This window comes from Schistocerca gregaria, chromosome 2 (genome assembly GCF_023897955.1).
Source record: "Schistocerca gregaria isolate iqSchGreg1 chromosome 2, iqSchGreg1.2, whole genome shotgun sequence".
Lineage (NCBI taxonomy): Eukaryota > Metazoa > Arthropoda > Insecta > Orthoptera > Acrididae > Schistocerca > Schistocerca gregaria.
Genome location: NC_064921.1, coordinates 777,669,469 through 777,684,166, shown reverse-complemented (window position 1 = coordinate 777,684,166; position 14,698 = coordinate 777,669,469). Strand labels below are relative to the sequence as shown.

Below are 14,698 nucleotides of genomic sequence, written 5' to 3'. Positions count from 1 at the left end.
TTCGTGTCACGTCAGTATTATTATCACTCACCCGATGCACGGTTGGTCGACAATGCAACGCACAGCAAATGTGTCATGCACTATAACCATTCTCATGACAGATGACTTCAATGTGGGCTAACTCAGCTGGTAAACTTTCAGGACCTGAGATGACGTGGTCTTATGAAACAAGGAACGAGTACCCCTTCACACTGAGCCCAATGGTGGAAACCGTCAATGTGAGAATACAAATCATTATTAGTTGGCTTCCTATAAATGGTATGTCTCGATGTACCACCAACCTTCCATTTGGCCAACACATCAAGGAATGGAAGGCAGCCACCTGTTTCCACATCTATCGTGAATTGAATATTCGGTTGGATTGAATTCAGATGTTCTAAACATCCACTTAAATTCTCACTTCCTTGAAGATAGACAATAAAATCATCGTCTTCACATCTGAAAAAGCATGCAGATTTGAAAGCCACCAAGTCCAGGGGACATTACTCGAAATATTCCATAAACAGATTGGCAGTAAAAAATGACATGGGCTCCCCATCGCAACTTCATCTAATTGTTCATGGAAGTGATTACTGAATAAAAAGTAAGTGAAACTCAACACATCTCGAAAAGTTTTGTCAAATTTATATGTTCAGAAAACTATTGTTGTCGTGTCTTAGGCATGGTTATGATTGAGGTGATGTGAGATGCAATGCAATATGTTGCAATTAAGGTCATGCATAGGACGTTTATCTATGTGACACTCATATTGCCACAGGAGTGATACAACAAACAACAAGACACAGCAGGTGTGGCACATCGCTTTCTGCCTCGTCACAAACAACTTCCAAGTATGCCATACATCTAGTAAACACAGAAAATAGGTATGACTCTCCTTCGAGCATTAAAAGGAATTTAGAAATGTTAGCTGCATTTGGCATGCAGCATAGTATTACCTAAAATGCACCAAACATAAATTGACCAGCGACTACATTTTTTGCTGCAAAGCTTTTAAAACTGTTTGGTATGTATTACTTAATTATAAAGTATCACAATAACTGTGGGGAACAGCGAAAAGATTATCAAGCTGTGGCAACAGACTATAAGATTAAAAAAACATTTTTTATGCAAAACAGTTTCCTCAAAATTGAATGGAAAAGATTGCATAGCAGGGAAGACGTGCCACTGCCAAAACAGTGGTCTTTAATTTCTTACACTGACAGTAAAAGTTTTACTGAGTAAGCAACTACAGAGATGGATGTGACATTTCTTCAACCAAATAAAGCAGTTCTTTTGAGGCGCATCAGATGACTAAATTTCCTTCCCCATGTATAGTGTGATGCAGCTGTATGGAGCAAGCTGCACTTTGTATTGCGCCGGCCAGTATGGGAGGTAATTCTATCAGTTCTGTATGGCTGTCTTCCCAGCACAGGCTAATTAAAGTCCTTCAAGTAAGTTTCTACTTGCTGTACCAATGTGGGTTACTTCTGCATTGTATCGCTAGTCGTATCACATGTGGTATGACATATTGTATTACCTCAGTGAAAATTGCAATTTAATGTAACACTTGTTGTGTTAGCTTTATACCAACACTAATCAACGACTGCGCTACTGGCCATTAAAATTGCTACACCAAGAAGAAAGGCAGATGATAAATGGGTATTCATTGGACAAATATATTATCCTAGAACTGACATGCGGTTACATTTTCACGCAATTTGGGTGCATAGCTCCTGAGAAATCAGTACCCAGAACAACCACCTCTGGCCGTAATAACGGCCTTGATACGCCTGGGCATTGAGTCAAACAGAACTTGGATGGCGTGTACAGGTGCAGCTGCCCACGCATCTTCAACACAATATCACAGTTCATCAAGAGTAGTGACTGACGTATTGTGGCGAGCCAGTTGCTCAGCCACCATTGACCAGACGTTTTCAATTGGTGAGAGATCTGGAGAATGTGCTGGCAGCAGTCGAACATTTTCTGTATCCAGAAAGGCCCGTACAGGACCTGCAACACGCGGTCGTACATTATCCTGCTGAAATGTAGGGTTTCCCAGGGATTTAATGGAGGGTAGAGCCACGGGTCATAACATATCTGGAATGTAACGTCCACTGTTCAAAGTGCTGTCAATGCGAAGAAGAGGTGACAGAGACGTGTAACCAATGGCACCCCATACTATCACGCCGGGTGATACGCCAGTATGGCGATGACAAATACACGCTTCCAATGTGCGTTAACTGCGTTGTCGCCAAACACGGATGCGACCATCATGATGCTGTAAACAGAACCTGGATTCATCCGAAAAAATGACGTTTTGCCATTCGTGCACCCATGTTCGTCATTGAGTACACCATCGCAGGCGCTCCTGTCTGTGATGCAGCGTCAAGGGTAAGCACAGCCATGGTCTCCGAGCTGGTAGTCCGTGCTGCTGCAAACTTCGTCGAACTGTTCGTGCAGATGGTTGTTGTCTTGCAAACGTCCCCATCTGTTGACTTAGGGATCGAGACGTGGCTGCACGATCCGTTACAGCCATGGGGATAAGATGCCTGTCATCTCGATTGCTAGTGATACGAGGCCGTTGGGATCCAGCACGGCGTTCCGTATTACCCTCCTGAACCCACCGATTCCATATTCTGCTAACAGTCATTGGATCTCGACCAACGCGAGCAGCATGGTCGCGATACGATAAACCGCAATCGCGATAGGCTGCAATCCGACATTTCTCAAAGTCGGAAACGTGATGGTACGCATTTCTCCTCCTTACATGAGGCATCACAACAACGTTTCACCAGGCAACGCCGGTCAACTGATGTTTATGTATGAGAAATCGTTTGGAAACTTTCCTCATGTCAGCACGTTGTAGGTGTCGTAACCGGCGCTACCCTTGTGAGAATGCTGTCAGTTAAATTTCGCGTCTGTAGCACGTCCTCTTCGTGGTGTAGCAATTTTAATGGCCAGTAAGTACTTTGGCTATACCTGAAGTAGCTTGTAACACTAAATGTTCAACGTATTCACTATGGTCAGACACACCACACTGCCCCTTGCCACTGTACGCAGCACCAGCGCGCCCACCTTGTTTACGTGCAGCGAGTGCTGCTGGTGCGGTCTTGTGCAGATGCTGGTGCACGGGCCGGACGACTTCCCTGAGGAGTCGCTGCTGGAGAAGGTGCTGCCCCCGGGCCGCGAGCTGCTGCTGCGGCTGTCGGCCACGTTGTCGTACTGCACGCGCGCCGTGCAGTCGGTGGCGCCACAGGTGCGCGGCTGCGTCTTCCCCGAGGAGCGCCACCTGCAGCTCTTCTCCAGCTACAGTGCTGCCAACTGCCTGGCCCAGTGCCGCGCCGATGCCATCGCACGCCTCTGCCACTGCATGCCTTTCTACTACAGCAGTGCCGGTCAGTATCTCCCCATCCTCTGTCTGGGAGACCGAGGATGAACCGACGACAAATTAACGTTCCTAAACCACTGAGTGTACGGAACTGGGTATTACATAGCTGGAAAGAGCAAATCAAAATGTTACACTGGTTGGTGTAAGTGATATAATGCATGCATCAAGAGTAGCGAGGACTGTACAAGCATAAGTCATTTAACGACAAGACTTTCATACATATACTGCTGAGCATAAATATTACGACCTCGGTATCTATACTCTGCAAGTTGCCTTGCAGTATGCGGCGGAGGGTACTTTGTGTACCACAATCACTTTCCCTGTTTCATGTTCCAGTATCAAATAGTTTGTGGGTAGATGGATAACTGGTAAGCCACTGTGTGAGCTCAGATCTTTCTAGTTTCATCTTCATGGTCGTCTCACAAGATATACGTAGGAGAATGCAATACATTAGTTGATTCTTCTAGGAATGTACGCTCTTGGAACTTTAACAACAGACTGCACCTTGATGCAGAACACCTCTGTTGTAGCTTCTACCACTGTAGTTCGCCGAGCATATCCATAACACCTTCGCACTTACTAAATGAACCTCTACCAAACATGCTCCTGTTCTTTCGACCTTCTCAATCTCATCTATCAGTCGCATCTGGTTCGAATCCCAGAATGACAAATCATCGGTCATACGAGTGTTCATAAACTGCTTCATTTCTTGACAGACCACACTTCCTGAGGATTCTTGCAATTAATCTCAGTCTGGCATTTGCCTTACCCATGATTAATTTTATGTGTTCATTCCACATCATAGCGCTTTGTACGCATACTCCTAGATATTTTATGTAAGTAACTGCTGCCAGTAATCATAAAATAATGGGGCTTTCTGACTATTCATGCGCAGTTCATTACATTTTTTTTTTTTAAGCTAAGTCTCAACTATCTGTTCCAAAGCACCGATCCTTGACATTTCGCTACAAATTTCTCCAGTCTAGTCAAACAGCTGGTCTGAAATTTCATAACTCATACATCGTACGCATACAGTAGGAGTACAAAGTAATCGGACACCCCCAAAAACACAGGTTTTCATATTAGGTGCATTGTGCTGCCACCTACTGCCAGGTACTCCATATCAGCGACCTCAGTAGTCATTAGACATCGTGAGAGAGCAGGATGGGGCGCTCTGCGGAACTCACGGACTTTAAACGTGGTAAGGTGATTGTGTGTCACTTGTGTCATATGTCTGTACGCGAGATTTCCACACTCCTAAACCTCCCTAGGTCCACTGTTTCCGATGTGATAGTGAAGTGGAAACGTGAAGGGACACGTACAGTACAAAAGTGTACAGGCCAACCTCATCTGTTGCATGACAGAGATCGCCGTCAGTTGAAGAGGTTCGTAATGTGTAACAGGCATACATCTATCCATACTATAACACTGGAATTCCAAACTGCATCAGGATCCACTGCAAGTACTATGGCAGTTAGGCGGGAGGCGAGAAAACTTGTATTTCATGGTCGAGTGGCTGCTCACAGACCACACATCAAGTCGGTAAATGCTAAATGACGCCTCGCTTGGTGGAAGGAGCGTAAACATTGGACGATTGAACTGTGGAAAAACGTTGTGTGGAGTGACAAATCACGGTACACAATAGGGCGACCCGATGACAGGGTGTGGGTAAGGCGAATGCACAGTGAACGTCGTCTGCCAGCGTTGTAGACCCAACAGTAAAATTCGGAGGCGGTGGTGTTATGGTGTGGTCGTGTTTTTCATGGAGGGGGCTTGCACCCCTCGTTGTTTCACGTGGCACGATCACACCACAGGCCTACATTGATGTTTTAAGCGCCTTCTTGCTTCCCACTGGTGAAGAGCAATTCGGGGATGGCGATTGCATCTTTCAACACGATCGAGCATCTGTTCATAATGCACGGCCTGTGGCGCAGCGGTTAGACGACAATAACATCCCTGTTATGGACTGTCCTGCACAGAGTCCTGACCTGAATCCTACAGAACCCCTTTGGGATGTTTTGGAACGCCGACCTCGTGCCAGGCCTGACCTACCAACATCGATACCTCTCCTCAGTGTAGCACTCCGCGAAGAATGGGGTGCCATTCCCCAAGAAACCTTCCATAACCTGATTGAATCCATAATCTGATTGAACGTATACCTGCGAGAGTGGAAGCTGTAATGAAGGCTAAGGATGGGACAACACCATATTGATTTCCAGCATTACTGATGGAGGGCGTCACGAACTTGTAAATCATTTTCAGCCAGTTGAACGGATGTTTTTGATCACATAGTGTATTTCCCGACACACCTTGCATTGTTGCTAAATTTCCTGCCCAATCTCCCATCCCTCCTCACGCCAAGATGTAGATGTGGCAATGTCGAACTGACATAATGGCAGGAAATTTAAATTTTTGGCAGGAAACAGATCAATTGGACTACCTCCAGTACCCTAAGTCCCACCACCCATCGCCCCAGTCCTATGATGTCAAGTCACTTCAGAGACATAGAGCTACTGTGGTGCTCATAACTCTTCTGAAATGCTGAGTGGGCTTAGGTTATTTTCACTGATGGAGTCGCAGACGTTAAGACAACTATTTTTTATTTTCCTCACTTTTCGAAGCATACTTCTACAGCAGTAAACTCACACTGTTATCTAGGCACAGATGGGAAACACTGAACAATTACATATCTAAAAGTTCATGGCATATTTCGAAACCCCACAACAGATCGCAAAAAAGGAAAGACACAAGAGATCGAATGTCTAAAAGATTCTCTCAGAACGTGTTGTACAGATGAGAAAAATGGCTGGAATTTTTGGTGAATTTCCAGTGTCCTGAAAATGCTAGTCTGGAGATACTCTAAAGCTCTAGTGATGAGTGGGGGACAGCATCCAACCTGTCTGAACCAGAGGAGGCTGGTCTGTTTGAATGCTCGAACAGAACTTTCTGTAGATGTCCTGTTCTGCCCACATCAGTAGGGGGACAACCTATGTGTGGCACCACTGACATCATCCAATGCAGCGGCCGTGACGTCACTTGATCACGCGAGTACGTGACGTCAACTGATGACGTAATTGTCGTCCAAGATGGCTGCTGTGACGTCAACTATTGACGTGAGTACCGTTATCCAAGATGGCGGCGTTTGGCGAGTAAGAACCGCGCTCCCCTGGTGGGAATTTCGAATTTTGGAGGGAAGATAGGTCAATTGGGCTACCTCTACTAATCTAAGAAAATGGCGGGAAAAAAGGCGCTTGGACTACCTCCACTAACCTACATCACCCGACAGCCACCTATTCCTGGGAACTGGTCTGTGCTGGACATAAGTCTTTATTTTCAGTCTTTGATTAAGCAATTACAGGCAGTACCACCATCAACTGTGTTCGCCATTGGGTCCTGGTGCGTCATCCTCTTGGAAAATGGGCGGGAATTGCGAATTTTGGAGGGAATTTTGCTCTAAGAGCTTACTGCTGCAGCTGAGTAGAGTTAGTATGGTGTTGCCCCCACTAGAGGCTGCTCATGATGACGTTCAATTCGAATATAATTTGTTTAAATTTGTACATATTTTTTTAATTTGTATAAATTTGTTTAAATTTATTATCCACCTACACCATTAGTGTCATGTAACCGCCACAAAAGGTTGAGATATCAGTTGTTGGTGTGGAACGAGTGTGATGTCGGCCAGGGGGTGTTTTAATAGCTATATTACATGCACTTATTCAGCTGAGGAATGGAAGCTAACATTAATGCTTGAACATATGAAGTGGATGCAGTAAATGCTTTACATTAAAGATGCATTACACAATGCATGGAAAAGTCTGGCTATGCTGGAATCGTCTGTCATTTCTAAAACCTACGTATAAGCTCGCACCACACAAGACACAATTGCTTCCGATTCACCAGACTAAAGAACTGAGATAGTTGGCGAGTTCACCGCTAGAGGGCGCCGCGATAGGTCACGTGAACGTGCAGTACAGACCATAGGAGCATACCATCATGATGATGTGACATATTTTCCTCATCTGTACGTCTGCCCCAGTCTCCTCATCCCCCCCAGCGGTCTGGAGAGGAAAACTGGTGGGAAATGGAATCAGCCTGCTCTGAGCTGCTGGAGACAGGAATGAGTATACTTTATTTATTTCGTGAACAATTTATTTAGGGGCAGATTTCACCTAGTTTATTCATTATGCTGATACAAAGCAGTAACTCTGCCGGCGGTCTGGAGGGGGAAAATTGGTGTGAAAAGGAATCCGCCAGTTCTGGGCTGGAGAGAGGAAGGAGTGTACTTTATTTATTTTTGGAACTGTTTAGCGACGGATTTCATCAAGTTTATTTATTACGCTGATGCAAAACACTCACCCTGACATGCTTGGGGGTCAGAATATGCAGTTTGCAGATTTGGAAACTACTCGTAAATAATGCATTACGCTGATGTGCGGAAACGCAAACAACTCGTAAATTACCGAAATAATCCAGTACACACAATACAGACGTGCAAACTACTCGTAGATCACCTAAATAATGCATGCAAACAGGCTCACAACGCTTAAACACCCGAAAATAATTCAGTGAACGTTAAAAACGCAACTTATCAGCGACTCGAACCCCGATTCCACTGGATGGACAGCCCAAGTACACCCCCCTTTCACATGGGAACTGTCCAGATGTGGGAGAGGAATGTTACGTTAGTGTACTTTATTTATTTTGCTCGGGAAACTGTCGCAAATATCCATCCTAATTATGCAATTAATCAGAAAGATTGATCCTAATTACACAACTATATGCATAGTGTTGCACAAGGACAGCCTAAAATCGCAATATATCGCAAAAAATGACTCTACCATACATCTGGTGTAATCCTGCTGGGAAAAATAATTCCCAATACCACTCCAAACGTACCCAAATATCGAACCTAATTATGTAATTAATCACAAAGATCGGACCTAATTACATAACTATATGCATAGCACTTCACAAGGACGGCAATACTCCACAAAAACTGACGATAGCATACAACTGGTGTTATCCTGCTGCGAAAAAAATCTCACAATACCACTCGAAACCAGCGACAGAAACACTCAAACTATACCCTACTCCTACAAGCTAGGGGGGAAAAAAGGATGGGATGGAAGGTACAATCCTTATTCACACAGTTTTAATCTGCCAGAAGTTTCATAATCCTTATTCTTTTTGGTGGGAAATACGTTCAACTGACTAGAGGCTGATGTTGGACAGAGAGGAGTTAAAAAAGTATATTACCTTCAAGCATATAGCATCTTTCACTGTTTGACGTCAGAGTTCACTGCACATGCCTACTAAAAATCAGCCTACAGCCCAGCTAACCGAAGCCAATACACGCTGTCACAGCTGATGGAAAAAAATGCATCACACTTATAATTACACTTCGTAATCGTCCCGAAAAAAAAAAGAAACCAGCACTTGCATTGAATGGGTCATAATGCATCACATGCACTGGAGAAAATCGGCGCCCTAAAAGACTGCAGTAGAACATGTGTTCTCCTCCATGTACGATCACAAACTACCGAAAATCAACCTATGTGATGGAGCAACTCAGTCGACAGCCTTGCAGACCACGCCAGCCGCCAAACGCATAGATATGATCATGCTTCGGCAACGTAAAAGCAGGTACAGTTAACTAGGAGATAAAAGGGCAGCATTCCCCAAATGTGTCTTGGTCGTCTAAGGTATAGTGGCGCAGCCATCCCTAGTGGCTAGGAGGCGCTGCTGTCATAGACTATACAGGTCCCCAATGCCTCTCGTTCTGGAGTGGAAAACAGTTTTGTTTAATGTCATGCAGGACGCTCTGGCAGGGACTGCCTGAAGGCCACAGTATCGAGGAGAACTCACCTGCCATTCTGTAAGAGATTATTTAACATCAACTCGACTCATATAATAAAGCAACATTAAAAAAAAATTCGTTAACGTAATAAATGTCCTCTTTCCACATAAATAGACAAAGTCCAATTTCATTTAGTTTTAAGAGCAAAATCAGTATAGTTTTTTACATTCGACTGAGAAGACATTTATGTGGTAACTCGAAAAAGAAAACAGAGGAAACCAATATCTCCACTCGCGAATACCGACATCAATGATGTAGCACATTCCAAATCAGCCCTATAATTTACAAAGTCAAATAAGGTGTTTGTCAATCTAGAGAACCAGCAAACATGTCTTGCACCTGCTAGATGCACACACCACAATCGATCTTCTATCAACTAAATAAAGATGTGAAATGCGAAGAATCAGTCAACGGAACAATTTACGTGGGAGGGAATAATGGCCCAGCACTAACACACGTCCATATTGAATCATCTCAAATTTCCACTTGATCACGAAAGCTGTCCAATACATACTAAGTGTTAGTTCGCTATTCGGCCATCTAGAGGACTACACGGTTAAGTCAACTACATTCCTCCATTGCAACAGCCCTCTCCATTTGGACGACCCCTACCATTAGCGAGAAACGTGGATCATTCCCGCCACAGGCCACGCGTAGACAGAATCATCCAACAAAATCCATCACACATATGTTTGATGGCTATACTTACAATTAAATGTTACGATTGCGGTTTCAGTTGAATGACATTGGAGATTGAGAGAAGTATCGGAAATGCACCCTGATGATGGCTCTGGAAAGAGAAATATCTGTACCATTCTTATGACTTGTCATACTCTTCCCTTTGCTGTCACAGTATTCCACGTCAAATCCATACCTTCCTTACTCCTGGACATAGTCATCTTCTTTGCACATGTCGGAACACAAACACATACTTTATAAACCTGATGCTCATGGCGAACCTGTCACACATCCCTTACTACTAAGTATAATACGACATCAGTAACTGATTGCTGACGATACGAAATAATACTGACTGAAAATCAAACATTGGTGAGCATGTCTCATAAGTTTTTCTTGGAAGTGGTACCACTGTGTCTTAGAAAGAGAGGCATAATCGTCTTACAATCAGTCAGATTTTCAAATACACAACCATATTACCATCACAAGTGGTCTTGGTTCTACAGGTGCATACAAGTATCCATAGTAAAAGCTATACTGGCTTTATAAATCAAGGTATGACATTACCTCTGAATTAGGTAGCTTTTTGTTCAGACAAATACAGTGACCCTGAATATAGACGGTGATTGCTGGAGTATATAGTATCAGACCAACAGTGCGGTTACACGTAGCCTACAGTGCAACCACATAATAAAATTACCCAATTTAGAAAGTGGTTCGGCTAAGGAACGTGGTATGAAATCGGTACTGGCAACTCCCTCACACTGCCACCGCTATATATTTCTCCAGTATTTGTAACACTTTTACCTCGATGCCATGTCAGAGGTTTGGTGATATATCGACTGGTCATAGGCAATGTTTGATTGAGAAGGATCACAAACAGTAGATTGTGTGCTGATTGAGGTCGTATGAAATGTACCCTAGCTTTTCAGATCTCTAGTGCTACGCTCTCCTCTAGAAATGCTGTCTGGGATTTGGAATCAAGTCCCCCCATTCAAGCATACACCTGTATTGGATCCTATCGAGAAGTCCTTTACTGATTACAACCATCAGTGTATCATATTTCTGGCACCCTCATATCTCGAAACGAGTCACCTTTCAAAAACCTATCTGCTATAGTAAAGTCCTACCTCGTTTTAGGTGTTCCCTAAGCGTCTTGCAACTGCTGCCATTTCTGCAGGTTTACGCTTCTGATCGTTCCAATTTAAGTCAGAATTGATTAGGAGTCGGAGGAAACAACCATCTGCAACCCATGTAGAACCAGGCTAAGCTGGGTTACTGCAACAGGACTGTGATTTGACCATTCGATGGAAATGGGACTGGGAGAAGGACGAGGATGTTTGCTACTGCACTGTGGTGCGTCCCCAAACTAAATACAGGTACTACAGATCCGCTTCCATTCATATATACCCCCCCCCCACCCTCCCCAACCCGCTATCTTCGTTATTCTGTACCGTCCAACAGAGAAAAATTACGAACTATAAAAGATCCACTAATTTCATCCGATAGAGAACTCTATGAGATATTTACCGCATCTCTTTCCTCCCATATATAGGAAACAAATACTGCATACATGCAGACATCGAGCACATGTGACGATCCTATAAAATATACAAGTACTGATCAACTTCACTGATCAGTTTAAGATTTCATCACCTGTACTGTAGGCGGATGATCGTATCCTGCAGACTATACTGTAAGTCACAAGAGACGGTCCCCGTGACCCTGTCTCGTTGTTTGAAAAATTGTTTTTTCTGCTCTCACTCGCTTTGTAGACTGCCAAACATTCTTTTTCCGCCAAGACTTCGAGAACTGTGTCAGGTCCTAAGCTGACATCAACATATTCTGATCCACCATCTCCCACAGAAAACCAGACGTCGCATGGCGTAAACCATGTTGTTACTGCTGCTACCATAACACACCACACACATTGGATGGTTTTAATTAAAAGTCATTTACAATATAAAGAAACTGGAAGAGTTTTGTGGCGTTGTGTAGAGTTACCAAACTACAGTCCGAAGGTGATTCACGACCTCCACTTTTAAACTCATCTGTCACAGTGACGGAATAGCTGATGACTCTGCATTATGTTTCGACTGATTCTCCGTATTGTAGTTATTTACGCGATCACTGTCTCGCTGCTAGCCATCCCCAGAAGGTGTCGCCCCTCCACAAAACTCTTTCTCCAATTCAAACAAGCGTTGTCAGTCAATCATAATGTTGTAACCAATGGCGTGGCGGTGGACGGATGGGATGGAAAAGATACCCACCAATGTACTGGAATAATAGTGCAGATGACTGTGCTGTACATCCATTCGTTGCTAATTCACGAACATATACATCAACAAAAAATACGTGACAGCGATCTACATATTTATAACTCCGCGAGCGTAGTGCGTAATTTACGATCTGTCTCTATGCGGATGGGAGTTGCAGGACATTCTCGCATTCTTAGGATAAAGTTAGACTCTGAAAGACACCCTCATTATGTCTTTGACCAACCCACCCTGAATCACCGTTACCGATTTAATCTGAAGTTCACCAGGAGCAGACTGCTACATTCTGCGTCTCGTGAATGAATGCATCTTGACGAGTCCGTACCCATCTAAGAGCACAAAATTTCTCCAGATTCGCGCATGTCGAGGAGGTTAGCATCCCTTATCAGTGTGAGTCCGTACCCATCCAAGAGCATAAGATTTCTCCAGATTCGCGCATGTCGAGGAGGTTAGCACCCCTTATCAGTGTATAGTAGTAGATTTGAAGGTGTTGTGACGTAATAGCGGACGGTTAAGGAGAACAAGAAACGGGTGGTTTCCATGCTTGATGGGGCTCCAGACAGATGAAGTATGTTGCATTTTACGTATATCAACTACGCTATCAATTCTAAAGTATTGTTCTAGTGTCTGGAATCAGTACCAGGAAGGTATTGTTAAGAGAGAATATGAACACCTGCACTCTTAAGGCTACAAAGTTCTGCACTTAAAACAGGATATAATGTTACATCGCTTCAGTTTCCAATCTATTAGTCATGTGGAATGCAATGCTGTTCATATTACAATGTAGTAAATATATTTCCAGTGCATGACACACACCCTTCTTGCAGGTTTCTCTACGATAAACTATGGTAACAAACTGTAAAATGGAAAAACTACTTCCTTAAAACATCGGTTCTGCGTCATATATGCACAATATACACTCCTGGAAATGGAAAAAAGAACACATTGACACCGGTGTGTCAGACCCACCATACTTGCTCCGGACACTGCGAGAGGGCTGTACAAGCAATGATCACACGCACGGCACAGCGGACACACCAGGAACCGCAGTGTTGGCCGTCGAATGGCGCAAGCTGTGCAGCATTTGTGCACCGCCGCCGTCAGTGTCAGCCAGTTTGCCGTGGCATACGGAGCTCCATCGCAGTCTTTAACACTGGTAGCATGCCGCGACAGCGTGGACGTGTACCGTATGTGCAGTTGACGGACTTTGAGCGAGAGCGTATAGTGGGCATGCGGGAGGCCGGGTGGACGTACCGCCGAAGTGCTCAACACGTGGGGCGTGAGGTCTCCACAGTACATCGATGTTGTCGCCAGTGGTCGGCGGAAGGCGCACGTGCGCGTCGACCTGGGACCGGACCGCAGCGACGCACGGATGCACGCCAAGACCGTAGGATCCTACGCAGTGCCGTAGGGGACCGCACCGCCACTTCCCAGCAAATTAGGCACGCTGTTGCTCCTGGGGTATCGGCAAGGTCCATTCGCAACCGTCTCCATGAAGCTGGGCTACGGTCCCGCACACCGTTAGGCCGTCTTCCGCTCACGCCCCAACATCGTGCAGCCCGCCTCCAGTGGTGTCGCGACAGGCGTGAATGGAGGGACGAATGGAGACGTGTCGTCTTCAGCGATGAGAGTCGCTTCTGCCTTGGTGCCAATGATGGTCGTATGCGTGTTTGGCGCCGTGCAGGTGAGCGCCACAATCAGGACTGCATACAACCGAGGCACACAGGGCCAACACCGAGCATCATGGTGTGGGGAGCGATCTCCTACACTGGCCGTACACCTCTGGTGATCGTCGAGGGGACATTGAATAGTGCACGGTACATCCAAACCGTCGTCGAACCCATCATTCTACCATTCCTAGACCGGCAAGGGAACTTGCTGTTCCAACAGGACAATGCACGTCCGCATGTATCCCGTGCCACCCAACGTGCTCTAGAAGGTGTAAGTCAACTTCCCTGGCCAGCAAGATCTCCGGATCTGTCCCCCATTGAGCATGTTTGGGACTGGATGAAGCGTCGTCTCACGCGGTCTGCACGTCCAGCACGAAAGCTGGTCCAACTGATGCGCCAGGTGGAAATGGCATGGCAAGCCGTTCCACAGGACTACATCCAGCATCTCTACGATCGTCTCCATGGAAGAATAGCAGCCTGCATTGCTGCGAAAGGTGGATATACACTGTACTAGTGCCGACATTGTGCATGCTCTGTTGCCTGTGTCTATGTGCCTGTGGTTCTGTCAGTGTGATCATGTGATGTATCTGACCCCAGGAATGTGTCAATAAAGTTTCCCCTTCCTGGGACAATGAATTCACGGTGTTCTTATTTCAATTTCCAGGAGCGTAGCTTTCCAGAGATGTATAGTGTCCACTGTTCACATCTGATCACAGTTCAGAATTTATATTATGCCCGCATTAGTCCTGTATAAAATGATCGTTAATAATGGAGAATACCTCTTACAAGGACACAGATAAATGCATTGCAGCAGCGTTTCACATGTGAAATTACACGTCTTGCTGGCACT

General features: G+C 45.0%; 1 protein-coding gene across 1 annotated transcript in view; it reads left to right on the top strand.

The window, feature by feature from the left end:
• The window catches only part of LOC126335975 (sodium channel protein Nach-like), a 212,351-nt gene that overhangs the window by 142,962 nt on the left and 54,691 nt on the right, over window positions 1-14,698 (top strand). Inside the window, exon 9 of the mRNA XM_049999452.1 lies at window positions 3,098-3,374. Coding sequence (XP_049855409.1) covers window positions 3,098-3,374 — 277 coding nt within the window. The remainder of the gene's footprint in view (window positions 1-3,097; window positions 3,375-14,698) is intronic.